The 26,543-nt window shown below is 43.2% G+C and overlaps 1 protein-coding gene across 50 annotated transcripts in view; it reads left to right on the top strand.

Moving 5' to 3' along the window:
- The window catches only part of LOC149868954 (uncharacterized), a 220,837-nt gene that overhangs the window by 192,974 nt on the left and 1,320 nt on the right, over positions 1–26,543 (top strand). For 49 of the 50 annotated variants that reach the window (XM_090039434.1, XM_090039433.1, XM_090039443.1 and 46 more), the window contains 2 exons: positions 24,310–24,422; positions 24,888–25,829. In XM_090039434.1, the coding sequence (XP_089895560.1) occupies positions 25,115–25,829 (715 nt within the window). In that variant the 5' untranslated portion in view covers positions 24,310–24,422; positions 24,888–25,114. Of the gene's footprint in view, positions 1–24,309; positions 24,423–24,827; positions 25,830–26,543 lie in introns of all 50 variants that reach the window. The other variant, XM_090039458.1, reaches the window with a different exon arrangement.

Here is a 26,543-nt window from a genome sequence, read left to right on the forward strand (position 1 = left end):
AACTTACCTTTGATGGCCATTTTGAACCTATCAAACCTCCCCCTAAGCTCCCTAAATGCCTACATTTAGCCCATGAAGCCAAGGAAGAGGAGGAGAATCAGCTTTCTGACTAAGCTGGTTGGTGAAGGAGAAAGAGATCAATATTAGTGAAAGTTCTACATATACCCAGCTCAGCTCCTTGCTGGAGTTTGTTCAGAACTGGTTCGTGGTGCTGCCTCCAACAACTAATCATGAGCTTGTTCTGATAAGGTTGTGTATCAGCTACATGGATTTATGTTGAATATTGATTATTACTGCTTGCAGCAAGCAGTTTGATTAAAAGTGTAATTAAAACTTAAACTGAACTATTCATAGGAGGGTAGAGATGAGCTTGTACTGCATTTTTGGTTCTGGACTTTGTAAAGGGAACCCTTCTGGGTGTATTCAGTTTGGATCATTTGGTTGGTCTGCATTGTGCGAACACTGAGTAGCAAATGACATGTGGTTCTTTAGAAGTCATACCTGCTCTGTTTTCCCTCCCTGCAACCTTGGAGTCTCCTGCGTAAACTTACTCTTCAGAGGTCTATGTTTGCTAAGACAGACTGTTCCGAGGGTGTAGAACACTGTTCTGTTTAAAACATACAGTGACAACCTCAACTTTTGGGTTTAACTTCATTCAGTTTTATACATATGCAGGCAGATCAGAAGAGTGGGTGATCCCCTGCTGCTGTTGATTCTCATCCAGTCACCAAGCAGCAGTCTCTTACCTACAGATTTTACTGTCTGAACAGTTTCTGCTCATAGGAAGGCATGTAATAAAATAACAGGGGGGACTTGTGACTATTTCAGTGGGGCAAGAGAGATTTTTGGAGGAAGTCCAGTAAGACGTGTCTCAAGAGGTGGCAAAGGAAACAGTATGAGAAAGCAAGTGATAATGTGTTAGAAAAGCATTTGAAGAAATAGCTGAAATAAAGCAAACTACGGTGGAAAGTATCCTTGGAATCGAGAGGAGACCATTGGGCTGCCAAAGGAAGTGGCTGGCAATGGTATGTTTGTACCTTTTGGACTAGCAACACAAATTACATATAAACCGGTATAAGTGATCAGAAACTAGTTCAAATCTGTGACGCAACAGATGTTCAGTGCATATAAACTGCTTTCAAAATGTCCGAAACCAGTTTAAGATAAACCCTAATGAATGTAGTATCAGACTTAAGTGATTTAGGTTAAATCAATTAATTGAATTTCTGTCCTGGATCCTCTCCAGATTCAAGATAATTCAAAGTCCCCCAGCATCCCTGGATACTTTGCACCTCCCTGCAAACCCCCTCCCCCAACAGGGTGGTTGGGCTAGCCCTGGCCCAAGCTGTCTGCTTCACCCGAGCAGGGAGGCATGCTCTAGTGTCTCCTGGCTTCTGGCCTGTTACTGCAGGCAGGTGACTGCATTTCTGGAATCAAAAGTGAATGTCTGTTCACTTGCTTATCAGTTCAGTCTACCTGGCTTAGAGTAGTAACATACGAAGATTGAATTGATTCAGCCTTTGGCTTTTTAACTGGCTGTACTTAGCCTGGAGTTCAGTGAGTATATTGTGTTCTCCAGGACCAGGTGAGGGTTGGGAGGATGCAATAAATTGTGAAGAAAGTGGGTGGGAACATTTCCATTCAGTTGTCCTTTGGAGTAAGTGGCAGAAATTTTGCTAAAAGCAATTACGTAGGTGGCAATGGATCTGGAGGCAGAAGGAATGCAAAAAATAGAGGATGACCCAAAGAAAAAGATTTATACACTGGGAGGAGAGTACAGAATGGAAGAGTATGCAGGATGTTTTGGGAGATCAGCTTTTTTGCAGGGAAACATGGGAAGTAATGGAAACGCAGGGATCTGCACCAGCAATTTGGGATGGCATGGGATTCAGAACCAGGTTGTGATATGTGAATGCAGCCATCGTTGCAGTGAGGAAAATCGAATCATAATTGATAGATGTACATATAGATTCACTTCCTTGAGTATGTAATGAGAAAATCAAATGATTCCTCTGTTGTACCCTCATGTGTAAGTGGGCAATATAAATATTTCAGTAGTATTTACTGTGCTTTATGCATTTTATACATTTTCATAATACTGTTCTGATAACTCACCCTGAACTCTGAAATTACACACCTCCGCTTGAAGAATGTGTGATGTTACATGAAAAGTGGGATTGGTGTAGAGCTTTCTTCAGCATTACATATATCAGTGATGCTCAACCTATCTAGTCCTGCAGGCTGGATGAGTGGTGCTGGGTTGATCTGTGGGGTCAGGTCCTGTGAAGGGTCAGCATGTGGGTTTGGTCCATGGGTGCAGCATGGATCCAGCTGCATGTCAGCAAGATGGAGCACACGGGGCCATGTTATCTGGCTCACAGGGCTCTTCGCTTCTCAGGTTCAGGAATTTGGCAGCAGATTAGTGATATTTCATTCTGCCACTACTTCCCTGCTGCAAAGTTTCTGAACCAGCTGGGATGCCTGTGGGCTGGGTGACACATCTCTGTCCTGTAGGCTAGAGGTTAAATACCATGGCATATACTGATTGTCTCAAAAAAAGACTTTGCAAGAACAGTTTATTTAAATACTGTACAAAAGAAAATAAATCCTTGTACTGCTTGTTGACTTTGGGCAATAAGATTCAGACGACTGTATATTGTTTTACAGATTTATACATTACAGATTCTTTTTTTAAATTTTTTTTTACCCACCCTTATTTCTGTTGTAGTCGGAGAAAGCTGCCATGGACTTCAGTGGGACTGGGATCCAGCCCACTGACGTGTGAAAAGTTTTTTGTTACCTTATTAGAACCGTTGGCTAATGACTCCAGATCTGTGCAATTGTATTGGATACTTTCATGCCTGGAACCTTCTGATGAACTGTCCATTTAAAAAGGACCATTTTGTAGGTGTTTTACGTGGCTAGCAGGATGAGATATTATAAGAAGTTGGGATAGCCATGGTGGACCTTCCCAAATGGGAATGCCATTAAAACCTCTATGTTACACAATCCATATGTATTCATATGTACATAATCCTTTATAGTATACGCTTAGCTGGGAAGATGTTTGTAAAAATGTTTTAGTGAATACTTAAAACATTGGGGACTCCTGGTGTCCACTGGGTTGGAAAACCATGATCTATAGTGGTCCGTTAATGCTGTTCTTTGGGCTCAGAGGGCCATAGAAAGAATAACTGCTGTGTTTTGAAAACTTCTAACATTCATGTAAAATAATATTGCTTGTGCAAAAATGCCATGACTTTCAGTACAATAATTTGAAGTCTTAGAGACTAGAAGCTAATGGTGCTTTGGGAATTTCGAAATCTCCATGTTTGTCCTGTGATGCTTACATTTTTGCAGATGCAAGTTAAGAGATTTGTCCTCCATATGGATAGGATGTCTCTGTCCCTGGATTTTAAGTTTTAATTCTACAGTTTTGTGATGGGTGTTTTCTTTCTTTTTTATGCCTTTATATAGAGGTAGGGCAGACATTCTCATCTACCTGTAAAGATGCTGACCTAGCATCAGATGAATCAGTATGATGAAGTGATAAATGTTTCAAGCCCTTGGCCTCTTATCTCTGGTCTTGTTTTCTTAATCCTTCCCAAACTAAAATGATTGAAACGCCTTCCAGATCTGATAACTGAAAAGATTTCAAGTGAAACTTTTGGCTCCTATCCTACCATGAGATCATACAATATGATATTAGCTAAATTTGTACCAGAGTTTGAAATGAAAACTAAAACATGTTACTGTTAGCCTGTCTCAGCTATTTTTGAGACCTGTGGGCAAATACTAGTTTGTTGGTCAATCTCTGTGCCTTATTAATACATCTGCATTTTTTTTGTAGTATGTAAAATGCAAGTTTTTCTGCATTATTAACATTTTTAATTTGCATCCACTGTCTCTGGTGCCAGGTGTTTTCTTCATGGAAATAATTTTATAACTTAACAAAAGCAAATTCAGTGGAAAAGATTGGTTTTTTCTGACACTGTGCATCCATTCTTGGGAGTGTATTTTACGGTACAGTAGAGCACAGAACACACTTTTTTTCTTTCACATGGTGTTTTGTTTCTTTCACAGGGTGCTGTTTCTTGCTACTGCTGTAACTTCCATTCAGACATGCACATGATCTATACCCATTGTTTATAACATGTACAAATATATGAATGTTAATGCAGTATACATGCACATATTTTATGTACTCTGTATAAAAGGAAATATGGTGCCTGAAATTAAGCAAACACATTACATCCAAGAAAACAAAGTTAAAATCAATTGAAGGTTGCAAGGTGAAGCAGTTCAAGGTTAGAAAATGCCAGAATTTAAGTTGCTTGTGTAACCTTAATTTACCTTGCTGCATGGATGCATGTTGATAGTCTCTAATTATATGACTACATATTTTTTGCAGAAGACCTTTATATCATTTGATGCACACTTGTAGCTAGTACTTAAGGAATAGGAACAAGTCAATGTTTTTATCCTGGTTCATTGTGTGGCCCCATACCTTACTCACTGCACACTTCAGATCCTTCACAGAATACAGATTTATAAATTTCCTCGTGTACTTTTTATGGGACTGATTTACTGCAGAGACTTGCTTTTCCTATACTTCCTAGTAATTTTAACCAGGAATGGAAGATAAGGATGCTAAATGATATCTAGCCAGCTATTTAGTGTTTACTAATGCTTTTTTTCTGGGACACATGGAAATAACAATTTTCTTTATAGTGCCACTGCAGACCCAGTTCTTCACTGGTATGTAACAGAAAGCAGTGGTAACTCAGGTGGTGGTATGAAGTACTTCCAGAACCTTAGGAACATTAGTGAGCAGTACTAGTCTAAATACCACAAGGAGACTTAGTATTTGTGCACTCCAGAAAATGCTGCCTCCATGGAAAGGTTAACTTTTTGGAGGGAAGGACATGAGGATGCTGGACCTGAGGGATTGGAGATTGCTGGCATGCAAATCGGAAAGGGACAGAAACTTATATGGTGTAACGCTTTTATGCACTTTTTTTTTTGTCTTTCATACTGCATGCTCTTCAGGCCAAGATCATGCCTTCCCATATGTGAACACAGAATTTCAAGCAGTACTTTAATATAAATACAAGTAGATGAGATCATAATGTATCAAGCAATATAATTAAATCAGTGCTGTATTTGCTGTCTGTCTCTCATTATGGCTGCCTCTCAGGTCACAATACAGCTTTGAAAACCATGTAAGAACCTAAATGCAGCAGCCCATACAAAAACAACTGCTATTAAGTGTGTGCTGTTTGGATAAAAATTTCAGAAAAATGTACTTTTGCAAGGGCTTTTAAAAATGGAGCTGTATTTAAAACCTTTGCCTTTGGGTTTGTGAAGTAGAAGAATTTACTTTTTTTTTTTTTTGTTATGAGTTACCATGAATGGGTGGTTACATTCCTTACTTGCATGATTGTAATGGGATTTCTTGAACAAGTAAGAAGTACTGTTACAAGCAAAGGCTAAAGGACCGATTTATGTTTTACTGAGTGAACTTTTCTCTCGGAGTGGCACCAACTTATAGCAGACTGCCTGCCAGGTAACCAAAGCTATGTTGTGTTTTTACTAGTTTGGAAGTAACCCACTTTCAAGCAAAACAGAAAACAATTGAAATAAGAATTGGTTTGCTTGGCCATTCTGGTTTATCTTCCGTAAACTAAATTTCACGTTGTAAAAATATGTATGTGGGGTTTATATCAACAGATTATATGTTTTTTACAGGAAAATATTCTGCCAGTTTTGTTTAAATAAGGCACTCTGGAGTTTGAAGTCATACATGTAAACCTCCTGCCGTATAAAATACAGCACCTAAAGGCTATGTTATTGCTTACCTATCTCATAATTATTGTATGCATGTAGCTACAGGAATATTCACACATGGTTTTATTACTGTAAACTTTTGGGTGACTTGCTAATCCAAGCCAATACTTGGATCATACCTTCACTAACTAGTAAAGATTATAAATTGGGTTGAAAAGTTCAGCAGTCAAGCTCTGTTAACAGTTTGCCTGGAATCCAGACCTATTTGAAATCAGGGTGCACTCAGATTCTTTTTTCTTATTAGAAAAAACATCCACAATTTGCAGAAGTGTGATGTCTCTTGCTTGGCTCCCTTTATGTCACTGAGGGATGTTTGGAGAGCACTTTTCCAACTTCTGTCCTGATACCAGGGGGGATACCTTTTGGCACTGGTTTGTAGAGCCTTTTTTCCCAGTATGTTATTTGTGCTTACCTAAGGAGGGTTGTCAAAGGTGAGCAAGGCCATCTGCTGTAGACTTCCAGGTGCTAAAAGGTATACCATTTTCCTTAAATCAGCAAAACCGAGAGAGAGGAAAGGGTAAGGACCTTGTTGCACATTAATTTTAGGCGGGTCCTGGAGCTCTTAGCCCCTGGATTTATGAAACCATACACATGAAACTAGTTTTAAGCACATTTTAGACAGCTTAAAGTTACACTACTCCAGGGCAGGTTTATCTCTGAACTGTGTTACCCAGCTCATGTCTCTTTAATGTGTGGCCATTCCACAGATGATCCACCCAAGTTATAGTCCTTTAGCATCCCAGAATGTAGTGTCCCCTCTGCCACCCTCCTGCTTTCTGTGGATGGATGTTCTACTACCCAGGGGGCATTTCTGGCACCAAGGCAAGTCCCTCTTTTGCCCTCCCAGGTTCTGACCTTCCCACCCCCAGGGGTGCAACACGTGCAAACAGCCTGCAGAGCACATGCCAGCTAGCCAGGTCACAAGGCATGGATGGGTCCAGAAGTGGTGTCTAGGGGGTGGGGGGAGCAAGGTAGGAGACCAGAAAAGGTCCCCTTGAGCTTTGACTTTCTGCCTAGGGCAGGGGCAGTAGATCCCCCATAAACTCCTTCCCTCACTGCTTCCACTTCCTGGCCCCCTCAGGAAGCACGACCAGCACCCCCCTCCCCCCACCAATCCCAATTTATTAAAACATGAAACTTCTTTAATTTGCCTCCTTTTTATTTCTTCTTAAATTTTTTCTTTTTACTTTTTTACTTTATCCTTCAGTGGCTGGCTGACTTCATTTCACAACCCTTCCCCCATCCCCATTTTCTTTCCACCTCCCATTTCATTACCCACACTCATCCCATTATCTCTTTGCCACCCAACTTCATGCCCCGTCGTTGTCTCTGTGCACCTCCTTGTCTGCAACGCATCTCATGCCCATACCTAGAGCAGAGTTAGAAGCCTGTCCTTACTCACGAGCCCTGCAGTGGCAAGTCAGCCAGGTGCCTGCTTGCCAACCCTGTAGTGGCAAGTCACAGCTGTACAGGTGTAGAACAGTCAGAGAAGGTTTTAAGCCTTAAGGGGTGTGTCCTCATGAGCAGGAACATGTGTTCCCTGGAGAAAACTAGCAGCAGCACATATTGTCCCCAGGGAACGCCTATTCACGCATGCTGTAGTGTGTGGCAAGTTGGCCTGGGTGGGGTAGAGGAAGCTGGGGCCAACACTGGGCTGGCCTCAGGAACCTTACGTGGGATCCTGGAGGCCTTCTGGGGCTTCAGGAGCAGCGATCCAGCAATATGGAATCTGGCCAGCAGCCGGAGTGTGGCTGTAGCCAGCCAGGCTCCAATTTCTGGCAGCGCACGCTGCTGCCATGTGCATTGCCCTTCTTTTTTCTGGCTCAGGTGGTTTTGACATGGGGATCTCCAGGCAGCAGAAAAACCTGCCATGCTACGAATTAGTGCGGTGAATGTCTGCATGTGTGGTGCAGCCTGCAGCACTGCAAACTGCATGTGTGACCGCCTGGATGCGCCCAAGGTGTGACTGCTCCACACTCAAGCTGGCAGGAACACCAATCACCATTTGAGCAGCTCAAAGTGCAATGTGTAACGGACCTGAATTTGGCTCCCTAATGAGCTCAGAGATCAACATGCTCTAATTCCTTGAAATTTGAAGCCCCGAACTGCTTGTTTTACTTTCCTTTGGCAGCCATGTTTAGGAATTTTGCAGTATCTGTAGGCTTGGGGTCAGTCTGTAAGTATGCAAGAGTGCTTTCTTGCACCTACTAGGGAACAGGGAGAGCTATAGAGATGCCCATTAAGGTTTGGTAAGACTTGTGTTCCATGCCAGGCAACTGCCCTGCTTGTAGATTTGTAGAAGAACCTGGAGGCTAGGCTCTGAGGTAGGGCAGGGGGAATCAGCTACCCTCCCCTAGGACATCAAAATGCTGGATGGAGACTCAGGTTTGCAATGCTTTCGGGTGTGTTCCTTTGGTGTGTTCCTACTAGTCTTCCTGTGTTATCTCTTGTGATAATGGATTTTGCATTTGGCTTGTGTGAAGTGAACCTTGCATTTTTCCTGCAGCTGTGTTCAATAGCAGCATCTGAGTAGTAGCAAACAAGGTCCAATAGCTGTGGATGAGGGTACGTTTTCGGAAAAATGCATTTAGACTTCTGGAATCTAACAACTTTTTTGAAAAACCTTTACCGTTAGCAGCTTCAGTCTTACTTTTCAGTATTCTGATTATGACTGATTGGGCACTCAAACCTCCTAAGTAAATAACATGACTAAAATATGTGTCATTTACTTCCCTTTTTATATCAAGTTCTGTTATTTTGCTGTGATGCTTTTTTAAAACAGGCAGTAGAAGAATTCTTGTGAACCCCTGCTGAGAACTGTTACTACAAGTTGGTTCACTCTGATAAAAAGGTCAGCCAGGCCTCACTTGCTCTTTATTATAATCCACTACCCATTGTGGTTTATCCTCTCTGAATCTGTTCTATTCTATTCTATTCTATATTACTATTCTGTTATGCTCACTATCTTCTCTGTGCAGCTAGTAGTATAATACTTGAAAAGACTTGCGCATAATGATCAGTGAGCTACAGAAACATCATAAATCTCCCCTCATGGTTTGACAAGGGTAGTGGCGGCAAGCTTATGTTAACTGTTCATCTTAGAATAAATGTGAACATCTAGGATTGATATTTGCTTTTTCTTTGTTATAAGAGCACAAGTCCTGTTTCTGTTAGGAGAACCAAATCTCTCTTCTGCTAGTGCAACCCTTCTGTTAGGAGTCAGCTTTCAGAGATACCTGCTTGTCTCATATTCTTCTCTGCAGCGTAATCCATTTGCTCTATGTTTGGCAGCTCACACTTACTATTACTGTTATGGCTCTTGGTCATGTTTAAAACTTCCTAATAATTATGCAAAGACATGGAGTGTAATAGTCATTGTAATCAAACATATGGCATGACTTCTGTGTAGTTTGCTTTAGAAGTCTAGCCTTGCTCCTTCATAATTTTTGTTATGGTGTTAATCCTGTACCTATGACACATTTTACAGTAAAAATGAAATTTTCATTAAATAACAGGAAAAATGTAACTAGCAGAGAGACTAAAACCTTTCTTGGATACCAGTCAGATCCTGCTTTTTGTTTAACTACAGAATTCCTACCTGCGTGGAAAGAAGGATACTTAGTTTGGAGCCAAGCAGCAGTATAGAGAAGTATCATCAGTAATAGGGATGCCTTGCTTTTTCCTTCTTGTCCTTTTCCTTGACATGGTCTTTTTGATCTGGCTGATGTATAAAGGAGCAAACATTCAAGACAAGGAGGAAGGGGTAAGTTTGAGAAAAGAAGGTTTTTATAACAGTGTAGAATGTTAGTGTATTTTTCAGAAAGAAAAGTGAAAACCTGGAAAATGAACAGCTTTCTGAATAGGTCACCACTTTTTCCTATGACTTGCTGTATTCAGTTGCTTGGGTGTCTTGATTGCTACTAAAAATGCTGGCCAGGTTTCAGCCACTGTCATGTTATGACATGGTACTGTATTTTACCTGTCTGTCTGTCTAAGCTGGATGGCTAAAAATAGATTCCTTTCTTGCAAGTGTCCATTTGATATTCTGTACTGTGTTGTTTATACCACTGTATGCAGACTAAAGAGGAATGCTAATTTCACATACTCTCTGGGGTTGTTGGAACTTCATAATAAAGGAGCTGTCATCCAAGCGTTCTTTGGCATGTACATATATGTGTGTGTGTACATATGCATGCAGACACACACAGATAAATGTGTGTATGTGTCTATGTGTATACACACACATACACGCATACATATATATTAAATATTTTTCTTTTTGTAATGTCATAATGTCTCTTGAAAAGGCTGTGCTACTAAGGTGGATTGTCCAACGACGCTCTCTCCATTGGGTATCTCTCAGTACTCCACATGGCAAGGGGAGGGAAGTGAGAATGGGAATCCTGGAATCATGTTTGGATTAAGTTTCCTTGCTTCCTTTTGCACTGTATTTGACCCAAAATGAAGAGCTGATATGACATCATTTTGGGTGTTGCCAGCACAGTCTTCTTTTATATTAAATGTGTAGAAACTATTTTCTTTTTAAGGAAAATATCTGAAGGGATCTTGGCTGGCTTTGCATACCCTATAGGTATGTCTGATTGTTTTTCATGAGTGAGGTATTGTCCTTCTGTTTACCCCTCTCAAAGGAAGTGCCTGTTGACATAGTCTGCATTTCAATCATCTTTATTATACAACACTCTGGGAAGCCTCCAGGGCAAGCCAAGTAGGCCCTAAAAGCAGCTTCTTAGTCACAGAGACAGGCCTAACCAGACACCAGCAGTTCATATTTCTTTATTTACAGAGATCTGTGTAATGATAATGTCAGACCTCACTGAAGAGTAAGGCTGCTTTTTTAAAGCAGTATGTTAGGTGAGGCAGGAAGGCCTCCCAGCTGCTGTTATACCTGCCATAATACGTTAGTGGCAACATTGTCTTTAAGGGTGAGCAGTGGAGCAGAACAACACCGCTTGAATCCATAAGGGCCTGTCTCTGCTGAATTTATTTGCACAGAGTAACACTTTGCTATATAGGAGTACCTACAGGGCCTTCATGGTGACTAGGTTTGGCAGAATCATTGGAAGTTGCTCTGCCTCTTTCTGGATTTGTCTACACTGTTGTTGCACTGCTAAGTACTAAGAGTATTGGAAACAGTAGACTGAAGGTGACCAACGTTAGAACAGTCCTTATAGTATATACAGTTATTCTCTTTGCACCCCTCTTCCAATGAAGGGCTTCCATTGGTGACCATTATTAATTTTTGTCATTGTTACAAGACTTTAGTTTTCATGGAGTTGCAGAGTGTTTTATTTATTCCAGTTATTAGTTCATGTGGCCAAAAGATTACATAAAGTGAAGTTGTATCTGGACAGCTGATTCTTACGGTTCATTTGAGATTTGGTTGCACTGTGAATCAGTTATATTGCCAAAGCTGTCTATTCATATTTGCAAGAGGAAAGAGTTTTGCTTCAAGTTAATTTGTGAGTCAGGATTGAATCTTTGCCAATAAGCAAACTCAGGAGGATTTGCATGATATTATGACAGTTTCATTTTTTTCTTGTACTGTCTCAAATCTGTTGAATATGTAGACTTAACTTTGACTTGTGCACATACTTTTTTTTTTTTTTTTTAATTTCAAATAAATCCTAAAATACCTGTCTGGGCAGGCTGCTTGTGAGATAATAGAAGTTTTCCTACTTGAAGAATATTGTACTCTTTGAATCACATGAACAGTACTCCCAACCTGACCAGCAGTGTGATTAAATCAAGTCTTGTTTCTCCCAATCACTGTAGCTGCCTGACAGCTCCAAATGCATTAAGCTTAACCACTTTGACTGATCCTACAACCTTTCACATCAAGGACAGGTTTAGGTTGTGTTAATAGAAGGAGACATGTATAAACCTAGCCGTGCAAAGATGCCTACAATTACAACCCTAAGTTTTAGGTTAGCTTCAGATGTTGCTACCTTAAGATAATTGCAGTCTTTATTATAAAAAAAAAACAAACAACCCCCCCAGAAAACCCAAAAAGAACCTGAACACAGACAACCATGGAAACTGCAGGTGGTTAAGAAATGACTATGGTGAGAGTAACCCAAGTGGTAGTAGCTTCATTTGTAGTGTAGGCATTTGCCTAATTATTTTAATTGAAAACTTTTCTGATTTGTGTATTAATGATGAAAGCAGCCTTGATTGTAGGCAAAAATACCAACAGCCAGTTTTGGCACAGATATACACATTAGTGCAAATTATATGTTGGAACCCAATTTTCCTCCTGCAGGATATGAATAACTCCCACTTCAGTTACTGTTTAGATTGGTAGCAAACAGAAAACACTTTTGCCCTTGGGTGCAGGGTGTTGGCAGGCAGGTGCAAATCTTAGATTGGTTTCCGCCATTTTTAAACCAGTGTATGTGTGCTGAACTTCTGTTCTGTTATGGGTATAGACTAGTTTCTGATCACTTATACCAGTAAAAGTGTAATGACTGTACTTAGCGTTTTTGTTTGTCTTTAAGCTGAACTTGTGCAAAGGAGTTTTGTAGACCCAAATTGCCCTATGTTGACTAGATTTTTTTTTTTGTTTAGTTTCCCCCAATTCTAATTTTAACTAAATGAAAGGGCAAAAATAAACTTTGAACACAGCACAGTACCAAAAAAGCGTACCATATCTCCATTTAACCAAACCATTCTGCAATATGTTCTTCCACATTTTTGTTAAAGGTTAACAAAACTGTTTAGACAACGCTAATGACTGTACATCAATCTGCTGTATCTAGCTGATTAATGGGACTGATTTCTGCAGTGAATTCCTTTAATCGCTTCTTATTTACAGAGTGGGGCGGTTTTGTTTAAAGAAGCTGCGTGGAGTGTTCATCCATCTTAGAAGCTCATTTCTTGACTGAAATAAGTTTAAGAAACAAATCTAATGAGGCTCTGAAATGCATAGTATTCAACCAAAGAGGGATCCACATTCACTAATGTTAACTTTTCCCATCATGCCCAAAACCAAGCCCAATTAGATTAAAATATAAATTCTAAATTCTGCAGAGATGTTTGTAGTAACTTTGAGCAAAATGAGCGAAACACTAAGTGCTCTTTAGCTTGAGAGTAGGTGCACTGAGCTAGGAACCAAACTATGAGTTCTGGTCTTGTCTCTGCTACTGACTGATGTTAATATTTCTGAGCAATTTGCAACCGGTATTACTAACCAGAAGTTATAAGCCTACTCTAAAGACAACTAGTATTGTTTCCATTTTGGAAATAAAGTAGCTGAAAAGTTGTGCAATATCTCTTCAGGCAAAACTGATACTGACCCAAATCTTATCTATATCCAAGCTGCCTTTCAGAATGGGTGTGCTAAATATATTTGCTTGGTTATTCTCCTTGTAACTAATGCTCTAATTTCCAGTTCACACCTTTTTCTCAGACCTAGGAATAGAGGCCAGGAATTTCCAATATACCATTCTATGCCCCAAAAGAGTTTTTTAACTCAGCGTATTGGTATGTCGTCACACCCTTTAGGAGCTGGTCCAAAATGAGAATAGCAGTCTTTCCTTATACCAGTTATTCCTGCAGCTCCACTAGTAGGGATATGTGTTTTCACATTAGGTGTTCTGGTTTCAGACCCTGTAGATGACACACATGGTCACTTAATTAAATATAAACAAACAACAGGGCAGACTTAAAATTGCTTGGGTAACTTTATTTCAGGCATTTCCTAACATTTTAGTGTCTGATTTTGAAAAGTTAATATTCCTGTTTTATTTATTTTGTTATAAAAGCACCCCCCAGACTTAGTATTAAACTGGACACTAATTGGTAGACTCAGCAGAGTGGCCAACTTCAACACAGGTCATGGTGCCTGAACTAATCTTGTAATCCATATGGCAGAATGAAGTTCTAGTGGGAGGCTAGTCTATAAGGATCTTGCTCTGTGCCTACTATGATTTTATTTATCAGTGGTATCAATACTGCACTTGGCACTAGCAGAGAACCATTTTTTTTTTTTTTAATGAATGTTACGGCTAGGGGTGCAGTGATAGAGATTTTTGGGGCCAATATTGATAGCCAGTTTTTAAGAATGCATATCTGCCAATACCGATCCAATTTCCAATACTCAGCATGGCAGCTTGGAGATCTGTGTCCAACTGGTAAGTCTGTTGTGGTGGAAGAGAAGGGGTGTGGGGGAGGCAGATGGAGGCCCCTGAGGTGAGGGAGGGAGTGGGGCTGGGGCAGGTGCTGCCCAGCTGGGCTGGGCTGTGGGATGAGCTGTGGCTTGTCCAGGGGGCACTGGCAGGGAGGCAGCTTCTGCCACTGAACACCACTGGCAGGGAGGGCATGGGGGGGAGCATGCGCTCCCAGCTTTGCATGGGGTAGGGTAGACTGCTGCTGGGGCTGGGGCTGTGCCGGGCTCTTGTCAGAGGGGGGGTGGGGGCTGGGCTGGGCTGCGCTTGGGGCAGGTGGCGGTGCTTGGAGGAGGACTGGTGGGGGGGGGGGGCGGGGGTTGCAGCCACATGCCCTAGCAGGGTGCATGCAGCAGCGGGAGCTGCCCCCCTGCCATGCCCCCCAGACAAGCCACTGTTCTGTCCCATAACCCGCTCTGACTCGGCAGTGCCCACCCCAACCCCACTCCCTCCCTCACCATGAGGGGCCTTGATCTGCCCTCCTAAGTCCCTTCCCTTCCCTCTCCCCTTCCACCACAACAGACTTAACAGCTGGACGCAGGTTTCCAAACTGCCAGGCTGTGCTCCTCACAGCTTACATGCTGCACTGCTAGTGCGCATGTATGGGGCATTTATTGGCCACATTATCGGCCACATCAGGCAAAAAAACACTGATTTCTGATGCAGTTAATTTTCTTTATATCAGTGCTGATCCAATATTAGACTAATGAGTCGGTGCACCTGTAGTTACAGCTTTATGCAAATTAGCACAATTTACACAAAATGTTGCAGATGAAGGTTCAGAAAACTGCAGTTAAAGCATTGCTGATGAAGTTAATGTGGAGGACATTGTTATTATGATTTACTTATGGTAGTGCCTAGTGTCTGTTATGAGGGTGGTCAACCTGTGGCACATGAAACCTCTGTGTGTGGCATGTGGCAGATTAGGGAGGGGACAGGCAGCATAGTAGTAGATAGGGCAGGAAGCAGGAAGTGGAGAGGCAGATCAGGCAGGGAGTACAGGGCAGGGAGCAGAAAGAGGACCTAGGTAGGCAGAGAAAGGGGGTCAGAGTGGCACTTGGGGAGAGTGCAGGGATAATTTGTGGCATACCTGCCAAAAAGCTTGGTCTGCACTGGTCTGTTTGATGCTTTCCATAGCTACAAAAGGGATAGTTCTGGGTCTGTTTGAAAAATCAATAGATTTATATTAGAGAAAGGGAGTGGGAATGCCTACAGGCAAATCATGTACTTGGCTTAGTAAATCAGTTTGATTCAGTGTTTGCAGTTTGGAAGAAGCAGTCTCCAAGAGGAAATTGAACATGAGCAGGGTTGGGAATTTGCGGGTGGGTTTAGCAACCTATGGGCTGAATCCAGCTTCCCAAGCTATTGGATCCAACGTGTGTAGGGCCTTGGCAGTGGGGGATTTTACCTGTGCCATACTGTATACCACTGCTGCAGCCAGGCAGCAGGAAGCTTTTCCAGGCAGTACAGAGCATGGAGAAACCACAACAGTGGTGGTGGCTGGGCACTAGTGCTGGTCCACCTTGGATCCAAGTTGAGCCATTTTGGACTGCTGCTGGGAAACGTTGCTGACTACTGTTTTAGAGAAGTTGCACCATGCACAGGGAAAGGGAAGAGGGTGGCAGAGAGGTGATTGGGAGAAGCTGGCAAATGAAGTCTTTAGTAACTACATCTTAGCCAAATCACAGAACCAGCATTTCTTCCCCTTTCTCCTTGGTTTACCAGACACTTCTAATGCCAGTGATCACACTCCTCTTAAAATCTTGTTGTCTTTTGTGCTCTTTGGGTTCTTCTGCTGTTTCTCTCACTGTTCCTTTAGTGGTTTTCCCTCTCCCTTTCCAGCTTTCTGTAGGAGTTTCTCAGGGTTCTGTCCTTACCCCTTCTCTTCTCCCTCTGCACATTTTCTCTGGTTAATCTCGTAAGTAAAAAGTTAAATTCAGCGGTCTTAGAGCACTGCACCACCACATGCCCCATGCTCTGTGCTGCTGCTTAGCCAGAACCCTCCACTGCCACATGCCCCTCTGCTCTGCATTGCAGCCTGGTCAAATCCCCTTGCCACTGCACACCCCTGTTTCTCCATTGACTCCTGATCAAAACTTCACATTGCTGCCCAAATATGGTCCTGTACTGTTGTCTGCCCCCAGACCTGCACTGTCGCATAAACATTTCTTCATGCTGCTGCCCAGCCTGAGACCCACACTGCCACCTAGGTGCAGCCCTACTACAGTTGCTGCTAGTCCCAGAGATCTGTCCCAGGAACACCCCCTGCCAGTGAGATTTGGCCTGGTACCTACTGTGAGTTTGACACCTTTGGACCAAGGATTGGTGTTATTTAAGACTGTTTGGGAACTCAAGCCACTGGGATGCATTCCTGGAAAGAGGCCTTGAAGAATTGACACCTGTTTAGTTCCTGGGAGATCAGCCTTCTGGGATTGAGGCTAGCACAATAGATAAGAGCCTTAAGAAATGAGGGAAGAGGGTGGGACAGCCTCACATAATCTGATTTTAGTACAAAGGAAAAGGAAAAATCAGGTAAATGAGGATATGATAATGGATAAAGGACTATCAGTGGATAGCAAGAGCAAAGAGAAAGGAAGTAATAGTGTTGGTGAGAACAGTATTTAGGTAGGTGATAGAGGTTTAGTTAAAGAGCATTGCCTAATCCATCTGAAGAACTCAAATGGGCAGTAAAAAAAAGTAACAAGTGTCTGCACCATAAAATGGAATTTTGGCACAGAAAGTGAAGTGGGGTATTGTAAAGAATAGTGGAAAAGTACTTGTTACTGGAACACAGAAATTGAAATGTATATGTTCGCCAGGGAAAGACAGAAATAAGGGAAAACTGGTATTGAATGCTACTACAGGCAGTCCTGGACTTACGACGGTTCAAGTTATGATGAACTGCAGTTCTGACATCTGTAAATTGGCACCTTGGGTTTGAAGTTCTGACCCAGGTTTCAACTTTACAGTGTTGGACGCTGGAGACAGGTCTGTCAGTGGAAGGGAAGGGCCATCCAGGTGGGCCCCTGCAGTGATGGGGGGACTGGGGCTGGGACAGGAGCTAAGACAAATGCTGCCCAGCTGGGACTGTGCTGGGTTCTGCAACTGGGGGCTATGGGCGGAAGCTGTGGCCACCCGGCAGCTCCCCTGGCTGCCCCCACTGGGAAGAGGCAGGCAGAGCTTGGGGGGCTGTGGGAGAAGCTGTGGCTTGTCCAGCTGCTCCTGTAGGGGTGAGGGAGGCAGAGCCAGTTGAGCCTTGAGAGAAGTTGTGGCCTCCTGGCTCTGCCTACCTTGACCCGGTAGGGTCAGTTGGTGGGGCGGCCGTGACTTCTCCAAAGGCTCCCCCAGCTGCTCCCACTGGGAAGGAGCAGGCAGAGCTGGGCGGCTGTGGGAGAAGCGGCGACTCGTCCGGTGGCTCCTACTGCTTGTCATGGGGCAAGGGGAAGCTTGTCGCCCCGGATCTGATCAGGCTGTGGTCAGGGCACATCTGGGGGTACATGGCACGCCCTTGCACCCTTCCAGATACGTGCTGCTCCTCTCAGAGCCATTTGTGGGGAGGCTCCTTTAAGAAGCTCCTTGGACACTTTCTTCAAGAAAGCGGACAAAACTCCAGAAAAACCTGCAGCCAAGGCTTCTGAGAAGACTCCAGCCAAGAACCCTTCAAAAATTCCAACCAAGAGCTCTTCAAAACGTCCAGTAAAGTCACCTCCTAAGAAGTCCTTCCAAATAAATGTTTGCTATTTACAATATAAATATATAAATAAATACATGTAGACAAGTAATATAGCTACAATTTTTTATTTTATATAATTGATTGACTACAAAATTCTGGGTTATTTTTGGTGAAAATCGGGTATTGAGCCTTGGTTCAGGAACCAGTCCCCCATTTACAACATTGTTTCCTATGGGAAAATTGGTTTTGAGTTGCAACGTTTTGACTTAAGATGCGGTTTCCAGGAACCAATTGTAAGTCCAGGGACTACCTGTATTGAATGCTAGTAGCACTGCAAAGAAAAAAAAGAGATAAGATTAACATAGACAAATGGTTAAGTTTTGGATATGGCCAGAGATCTGACTACTAATTCTAGAAAGAGAAATACTACCAAGAGACTTTAACTAGAGAATAATTTATGGTAATAATAGTGGGGCCTGCTTGTTTCTGGGTGTGAAAGCTGATAGATTGCTTCACCAAATAGTTACAGAACCAGCAACAGATGATGTTGGTTTTTGCTTGGTAAGTGATGAGGGTATAATAAAAGAGCTGGTTATAGAAAATCACCTTTCATCTTGTCAATGCAAATTGGTTTAGTTCAAATAGAAAGATGAACAAAAAGAGGTCCATAATTGAAGCTCTCTGTTTTAAAAGAGCAAACTATGATAAAACTAAGGGATACAGTTAGTTGGACTCAAGCCAGTTGGACTGAGGAACATATGATCTTGAATGTCATGTTAGACTGGAATTTGTCAAAGGTGCCAAAATGGTCTGGAATTTGTGTCCTGACCAAAAAAAAAACCTAGTAGGCAAGGAAGAATAGTATATTATGAATAAGCAGGAAGACAAAAGTGATGGGAAAAAGGATTGTTCAGCAGAATAAACTGTGCCTTGTAGGCCAGAAAGCTTAGGGGTTAGGTGAAAATTCCCCAAGGTTAAGGTGAGTTACAGTTATAAAAGATAAGTAAAAAAGTACCAAAAGGCTCCTCAGCTATTCAAATAAAGGCGATAAAGAAAGGACCAGCAGGGTGGCAATTCTGTGAGCCAGGGGGTAGAGATTAAAGATAATTTTGCTATGGCCCAAAGATGTTTTAGCATCACTTTTCAATATGATGATGCTATTGAGTAAGGGTGGAATGTTTAAAGGTAGGGTGACCATATGTCCCGGGACACTTCCAGCTTCTGTAGTCTGGTCCTGGCTAGTCGGTCAAAAGTCCTGGAGTGGAGTCCGGTGGGGTATCATGGTGCACCAGGCAGGCACTGCTGCTGCCATGTGTGTGCAAGGTGGATGGATTGGTCACCCTATTTCAAGGGAATGGAAAGGTATAGGAAAGGGAAATACCACAGTTAAGGTGGAAGCTCAAAAAGCTTAATGTGTTGAAATTTGGGAGACTGAATAATCTTTATCCTTAAATCCTAAAGGAACTGGCAACTGAAATCTTAAGTCTGTTTACCAAATCTGTCAGACAGAAGGTAGGGCAAGGTGACGCCTTAAGAGACTAACTAGTTCAGATGCATCTGACAAAGTAGGTTGTTGCATATAAGAGAGTTAGCTCATGCTCCTCTGAACCAGTTAGTCTCCAAAGTAGCACCCTTCCCTGCTTTCTGTCTGACTTGAAGCTAACAGCTAACCACTCAGAAATATCAGTTATGGGTTATACTTTATGATTAGAGAATAACAAATGTAGAACCTAAATTTAAAAACAGAAAGAAAATGGATCTTGGCAACTACTGACCCATTAGCTTTACTTCAGTAGTATTCAGTGCTTTAGAACAAATTTTGGGGCACGTATACACAAGTGCAGAGGCTGCTTTAATTGGAATTCCAACACGTTGGAGCAGACTTGATTAATTGGGTACCGCACTCCGCAGCCTCCTGTGTCTTGTGTATCAGCATCCCTGTGCTTAAAAATGGTGGCAGGGGTGCTTGTACTAAAGCTCATCGAATGAGCTTTAGTTCAGGCATTCCCGCCACCATTTTGAAGCATATGGATGCTGATACAGGAGACATGGCAGTGCTTTAATTAGAGTGGCTCTTGAAGCATGCATAAAAGTGTCTGTGGAGGAAAGAATAAATAAGGACAGTGTTAAATGGAAAATAGGTTAAAATGCAGTATGAGTCAGTTGGTCCAGCCCAGAGGTTCCCAAACTTTTTCTTATTGCATAGCCCCCTTCAGATTTACCAGCTGCTCACATACCCGCTACCAGCATATATTTTATATTTTAGCCCCTTGATTACCAATTGTTGTTATAATTAACATGAAATCTGCCATTATACAATTTCTCCTGCATACCCTCCAGAGATGTCTTGTGTGTCTCCGAAGGGAACCCCTGGACCAGTCTAATGTCGTGTCTTTGATAATGAGAATTAGTCTTTTAGCAAAGGAAACATCTCATCTATCTGGAAACCTGGGAGGTACATCTCATCTATCTAGATTTCAGTTAGGGATTTGATATTATATCACGTGAGAAATTATTATTTTAGATGGAGAAGATCAGTTTAGTACGAGAATTATAAGGTGGGTAAGGAGCTGGCTATGAAGGAGAGACAGCAATGGATACTGTTGAAAGGGGAACTGTTAAGTTAAGGTAGAGTTACCAGTGGATTTCCTCAAAGATGGGTCTTGCAACCGATATTACTTAATATTTTCATTAATGATGGTGGGGAAAAAACTAGGCGGTGGTTGAATAAATTTGCTAAATACCACAGAGTTAGGAGGCATTCTTACTACCAGGTTATCATGCAGAACAATTTTGACAACTTTGAAGACTGAAATAGTAGACATGAGTTCAAATTCACAGTACAGAATTTTGGGTCATGTACTTAGGGGCTAACAACAAGAATTTCTTCTATAAACTGAGAAGTCATCAGCTGAAAATGATAGATGAGGAGAAGAACCTAGCTTTTGACTGTAAACCATGCTCGTAGGAGGTATCATGCAAAGTATTTCTAGTTGATCTCTGAAAGTTTTAATGCCATTTATTCAAGACCCGTTAGCCTTACCTCAGTAGTATGCAGTGCTTTAAAACAAATTTTGTAGGGATGAATAATTAAAGACCGAGCATTAAATAGAAAATTAGCTAAAATGAAGCCTGAGTCAACTGGTCCAACCTAACCTCATGTTTTTGATATGCTCATTGGTTTTTTAGCAAAGGAAACATGGGAGGTGCATCTCATCTATTAAGGATTTCATATTGCATATGTCTGAGTCTTGCTAATTCTTATACTGGGAAAGAGACTGAAAGAGAATCATTGAGAGATTTAGCTGTAGAAGTGTAAAGAAAAGGATGGGTCGTGGAAGAAGTGGCAGGAATTGGAATGAAAAACAACTCTCAGATTGCTGGCTTGTGCATAGTAGTATGATGATATTGACAGAAAGCGGGGCAAAGGAAGGAAGAGAAGTAGTTATGAAAGGAAGAAAGGAGTTTAGTGTTGGCCATGTGTGTTTTGAGATAATGACAAAACAGAGGATGTGTGAGATGAGAGGCATGACTGGATGGAAAGGAAGCAGTTTAGCAGTGCAAAGAAATTTGCAAGTCATCAACATAGAGTGCTAAAACTGTGGGAGCTAATGGGATCACCCAAAATAAGGGTGTTAAGTGAGAAGAACAGAGAGTCAAGAGCAGAGCTTTTTAAGAACTGCTACAGAGCAGGGGAGACCCACCAAAAAGGATGATAAAAGGGCAGTCAGGAAAACAGAGACAGCTAATTACGTATCATGAAAGCTCAGTGAGGATAAGATGGTGAGAGGGGGATGATTAACTTTATCAAAAGAGGCAAAGGAAGATGAGGGCAAGCTAGGGTTCTTGAGATTTGGCTAGGAAGACCCATGTGCAGTTTCAGCAGGGTAGAAATAGCTAGAAGCAGATTGGAAGGGATCCAAGATAGCAATAGAGGAGTGGAACTGAATGTACTGACTGTAGACTGCTCTTTCAGTGAGTGTACAGTTAAGGTAGAGGAGATTTGGGGATAGCTGTAGAAGCTATAGAAGCTGTAGAAGCTAAAAAAAAATAGGAAAGGAACTGGAAAAGGATGAGGGGGAGACATAAGTAAGGAAACAGGAATGGATGGAAATACTGAGGGAGGTGGAAGTCACCAGATGCATGTGTGTGCAGTAGGACATTTACATAATCTTACTTTTGTAAGAATAGGTAGCAGAAGTATTATTATATACCTTTTCTTTGTAGAATATATTAGTGAGCAGTGACAGATTTTGTAAGTAAATTGCAAAAAAAAGCAAATTTTGTCATTATGTTTAGAGATTTTTGGTTCTGCAAAACAAAAAGTGAGATCAGCTTTTTCTTAAGTAATTTAAAAAAAAACACTTGAAGCAGCAGGATGTGCTGCTTTCTTCCCTCTTGAAAAATGAGCTTTCTTTCCCCTCTTCAGACCCACACCACCACTATTGGAGGGCATCATGCTGGTGTTTGCTGGCTAATGTGGGCCCTGTGGAGTTCATTTAGCATTGGAAAGAGACCAACACATCCAGACTTCAGGAGTAGCACTACCTAATTGTCTGGCTCCTATCCAGCAGCAGATTGACCCAATAAACTCTAATGAATCTGGATTCCTGCAGTCTGATTTGCTTCCTCTTTCTATTACGTGCTTCTTTCAGTCCATGAAGAGTTGAAACCTGAGTGCCATTTTTGACAAAGGGAGTGGGGGGGGGGGAGAGGAACGAGGGGAAAAAGGGCAGATAACAGCCGAATGTAATCAGCATTTTATTACCATCCTCAGGAAGTGGGAATAGTTTTTTTTTTTTAAAAGTAGGTTGGAGCAAGGAAAGTTAATTATGGTGAGGTTATTTGACAGGAAATTACAAAATACAAACAGACAGAAGAAATACATTTTAAAACAGGGTAGGAAATCTCAAGTTACTTCACTGTGTATATTCAAAACCCCCAAAGCAAAGGCTGAAAATAGCAGTTTAAACAAAAGCTATCTTATCAGATAAAGGCATTTTAAGCACAAAGGGAAATGTATATATTGGGTTGACAGTCTTAAAATAAACTGATTGTCATGATAACGCTGTAGATTTAATTGTGGGAAAATTTGGGTCTGTTTGAATGACCTACAGACATAGAAAATTCTCATATAAGTTGACTGGGTCTATCTTATATGTATCTAGTCCCTTACATGGTGTTTATCAGTATTTTTCAGAAATTGCAAGGTATACTTGTGCATGTGGAATGAGACTGATAAATATGTGCATATATTCTTGGTCTTTATGCAGACCAAACACAATTAATTTCTTATTCTACTGTTTATAAACAGTGCACCAGAACATTTTCTACCTGTTAAATGTCTAAGTGGTACTTAGGAATAGAGGGATAAGTACAGCCAGTTAAAAAGGCCCAACCCTGAACCAATTCAGTCTTCATAGGTTAGTTTAAACTGTGTAGATTGAACTGAGAAGCAAGTGAGCAGGCATTCACTTTTGATTCTGAAAATGCAGCCACACGCCTGCAGGCCAGAAGCAGGGGAGTGCTAGAGCATGCCTCCCTGCTAGTCTGGAGCAGACAGCTTGGGTCAAGGCTAGCCCAACTACTCAACTGGAAGGGTGGGGGAGGTTGCAGGGGAGGTGCAGAGCGTCCTGGGATGCAAGGGGACTGTGAGTTAACTTGAATCTGGAGGGGATATGGGACAGAAATTCAATACACTAATTTTTCCTAAATCAGTTAATTCTGATACTACATCTACCCAGGTTCATCTTCAGCCAATTTCAGTGATTTTGAAAATGGTTTATGTGTACTGAACTTCTGTTGTGTAACAGATTTGAACTGGTTTCCAATGACTTTATAGGGGTTTATGTGTACTTTCTGTCCCTAGCCCAAGGGTTTAAGTAGAATCCTATTCTCCAACTATACAAGTCCAGGAAAGTTGTTAATGTAAATATGAGTTGACCCTCATCCTCCTTTACCTTTTGTGACTTAGTCTTAAGGCTAAGCTGGACAATAGTATAGGCGTTACTATTTTTTCAGGGATTTGAGCTGGTTGGGATAGGATTGCGCTCAAATGCATTAAACCAGTAGTTCTCAACCTTTTTAGACTTGAGGCACCTGTTGGAAAATGCCAGCTCTTAGCTTTCATTCAGTTCTTGACTATGAATACCAGAGCAACTTTTCTGTTGCAGAGAACTCAGAAAAACCACAACAGGGCCAAATCTTTTTAACACTAGATTTCTAGCATTGTATGGCACCCTGTGGCCCCCTTGAAAGGATATTAAGCATCATAGGGTGCCATGGCTCACTGCTTCAGAATCGTTGTCTTAGGCACTTAATAGATGGAATTTCATCTGGCCAGTAATGTTACTTTTAGCAGGTTTTCTGTGCTGAGGAAAAAATGAAGAGAAGTGTAGAATTTGTTTTATTTGTTACTTGTTGTTGAGTTTGTTTAATTATTGGAATTATGGGGGTATGCCATTGAATATGTAACTCATTTTATCTTTAAAGAACCAGGGAAACTGTGTTTTGTTACCATGTTAACCACTTCCTTGAAGGACATGCATACATGTAAGGAGAGAAGAACATGCTCTGTACTAATGTATGATTCTTGTCCTGATGTAGGTACCAAAGCTCTGAAGAACAGCAGTGAGGAACTCAAAGATAGCTGCTCTCTCTCAGAGCCTTCCATCAAAAGACAACATTCTCCCCAAAGAAAGGATTGATTCTTTTTGAAGGTAAAGACCGTTCAATTTCTGGGGCCCTCTTTACTGTTCTTCCTTGAACATTTCTTGCTGAGACAGAGTCAGCATTGATCTTCATGTAGATCTACATGCCCTCATGGTTTGATAGGCTATATATCATAGAAAATAGGTATATAAACAAAATTACATTTATTGTACCAGAGGATGGGAAATCATATTTGCACACATGGGGCACATCTACGCGTGTGCTTTACTGCGGAGTACACTGTTTTGCTTCGCAGTAAAGCATCACTGTCTACGCGTGCAGCAGTATTAGGCTGCAATAAAGTAATTAACTCGGTCGGAGATGAGTACTATCTTACGGCGGGGTAATTTACTGTGATTAAATGCACGTGTAGATGCACATGTAGACTGTGGGTGTAAATTGCATTTGGTCAGCCTAGCCAGCAGGGGACCAGACTCCTGCCTGGTGCCTAACCACACGGCTCTACACTTCAGCACCCTTGCGCCCCAGCCAGCCCTTCCTCTGCCCAACACCACAACCTGGAGCCTGGGGCTGACCCTCCCGTGCCCCCTGCCGGCCTGGGCCTGCACCCTGGACACTGGGCCGCACCGCTGCCACCAGCCACAGCCCTGCACCACTTGAGCCCGCTGCCGACCACTGCCAGCTGCCAGAGGCTCCCTGAACCCGCTGCCACCCACCGAGCCTGCTCTCAGCCGCCACCATGTCAGGCCCCCCACCCTTTGACACCCAGGGACGGGGGCCCAACTGGACACACGAGGAGACCTCCGACCTCATTGCCATCTGGGGGGACATCAGCGTCCAGCAGCAGTTTGCCCGTGCTACCAGGGCCAACGCCCACGTGTTCCAGGAGATGTCCTGGCGGATGCAGGAGCGTGGTCACCGGCGGTCCGGCCACCAGTGCCGGGTGAAGGCCAAGGCCCTGAGGGCGCAATTTGTCCGCGTCCAGGACCATAATAGGCAGCCTGGGGCTGCCCCCAGAACCATGCCCTTTCTCCGTGAGCTCGAGAGGATCCTGGCCCCCACAGGCCCTACTGAGGCCCCTCCCGTGTTCTGTAGCACGGGTGGAGTTGAGGAGCCTGCGCCAGGGGCCGCGGGTCAGGAGGACTCTCCAGGGGAGGGCACCTCGTGGCTCCCTCACCAGGTCCCGGCACGCTCCCCGCCCTCAGCCTCACCCGGCAGCTCAGACAGCCCGGGCCACCACTTGCCCCAGCTATTCCAGAGGCGGCCCACCAGCGAGGAGGACAGGGTGGGGATGTCCCCTGCAGACGCCAGCTCCGGCTCGTCACGGGAGGGGCCCACTGCTCGGCCGGCCACCTGCCGCGCCTCGCCGCTCCTGGATGCATCGGCCAGCCGGACCTCATCTCCGCGGCCAGGGACATCGTCCGACCGCCGGGAGCGGCTGCCACACCCGCCCGGTAAGCCCCACACAGGAAGGAGGGCCGGGGGCTGAGGGAGCCGTGGCCACTTGAGCCCGCATCAGCTCACCCACCTGCTCCTGCATTGTGCACTTGTAGCCAGCGATTCTGCACATGGGGGTGGGGGACCCTCCCCTCCTCCTCTTTTCCCTCCTCCTCCTGCCTGGCCAAGTTTCGTCCCGCAACATGCAGAGAGGCAAGGGCAGTTCAGGACTTTATTAAACACCCCACAGGCTCCCAGCTAGGCAGCTAGGGGCCCATCACATGCAGCGAAACTCGTCGATGGCAGTGGCGATCTCCTCCTCGGCTGAAGGTACTTGTAGTGTAGGCAGCAGGTACAAGTCAAGTACTTGTAGTGTAGGCAGAGATATCCCTCCAGGTGGTGGCGCATGTTGCAGAGAAACATGAGCTTGCCTGGGGCACCCTCGAAGCTTAGGGCCTTGTGCCAGGTTCTCGGTTGCTCCTGGAGAACCATTGTGATCACCAGCAGCAGGTCATAGTGGTTCGGAAAGCTCTTGGAGTGCTCAAACAGTTAGTTGTGGCATGCCCAGGTGATTCTGACCAGGAGCATGCTTAGGTGCAGCCTGCATGCAGTGGGGGCCTTCGCCTGGGGCGCTTTCCCGAGCAGGCCTGCTGGAGGGAGGTGGGGGTATTACCTGGTCCATGTTCAAGCCAGGTGGGTGCCCCTGACCCCTAGGACCTGGGTGCCACCGC

Source organism: Crocodylus siamensis, chromosome 3, assembly GCF_052110815.1.
Source record: "Crocodylus siamensis isolate JL-2025a chromosome 3, ASM5211081v1, whole genome shotgun sequence".
NCBI lineage: Eukaryota > Metazoa > Chordata > Crocodylia > Crocodylidae > Crocodylus > Crocodylus siamensis.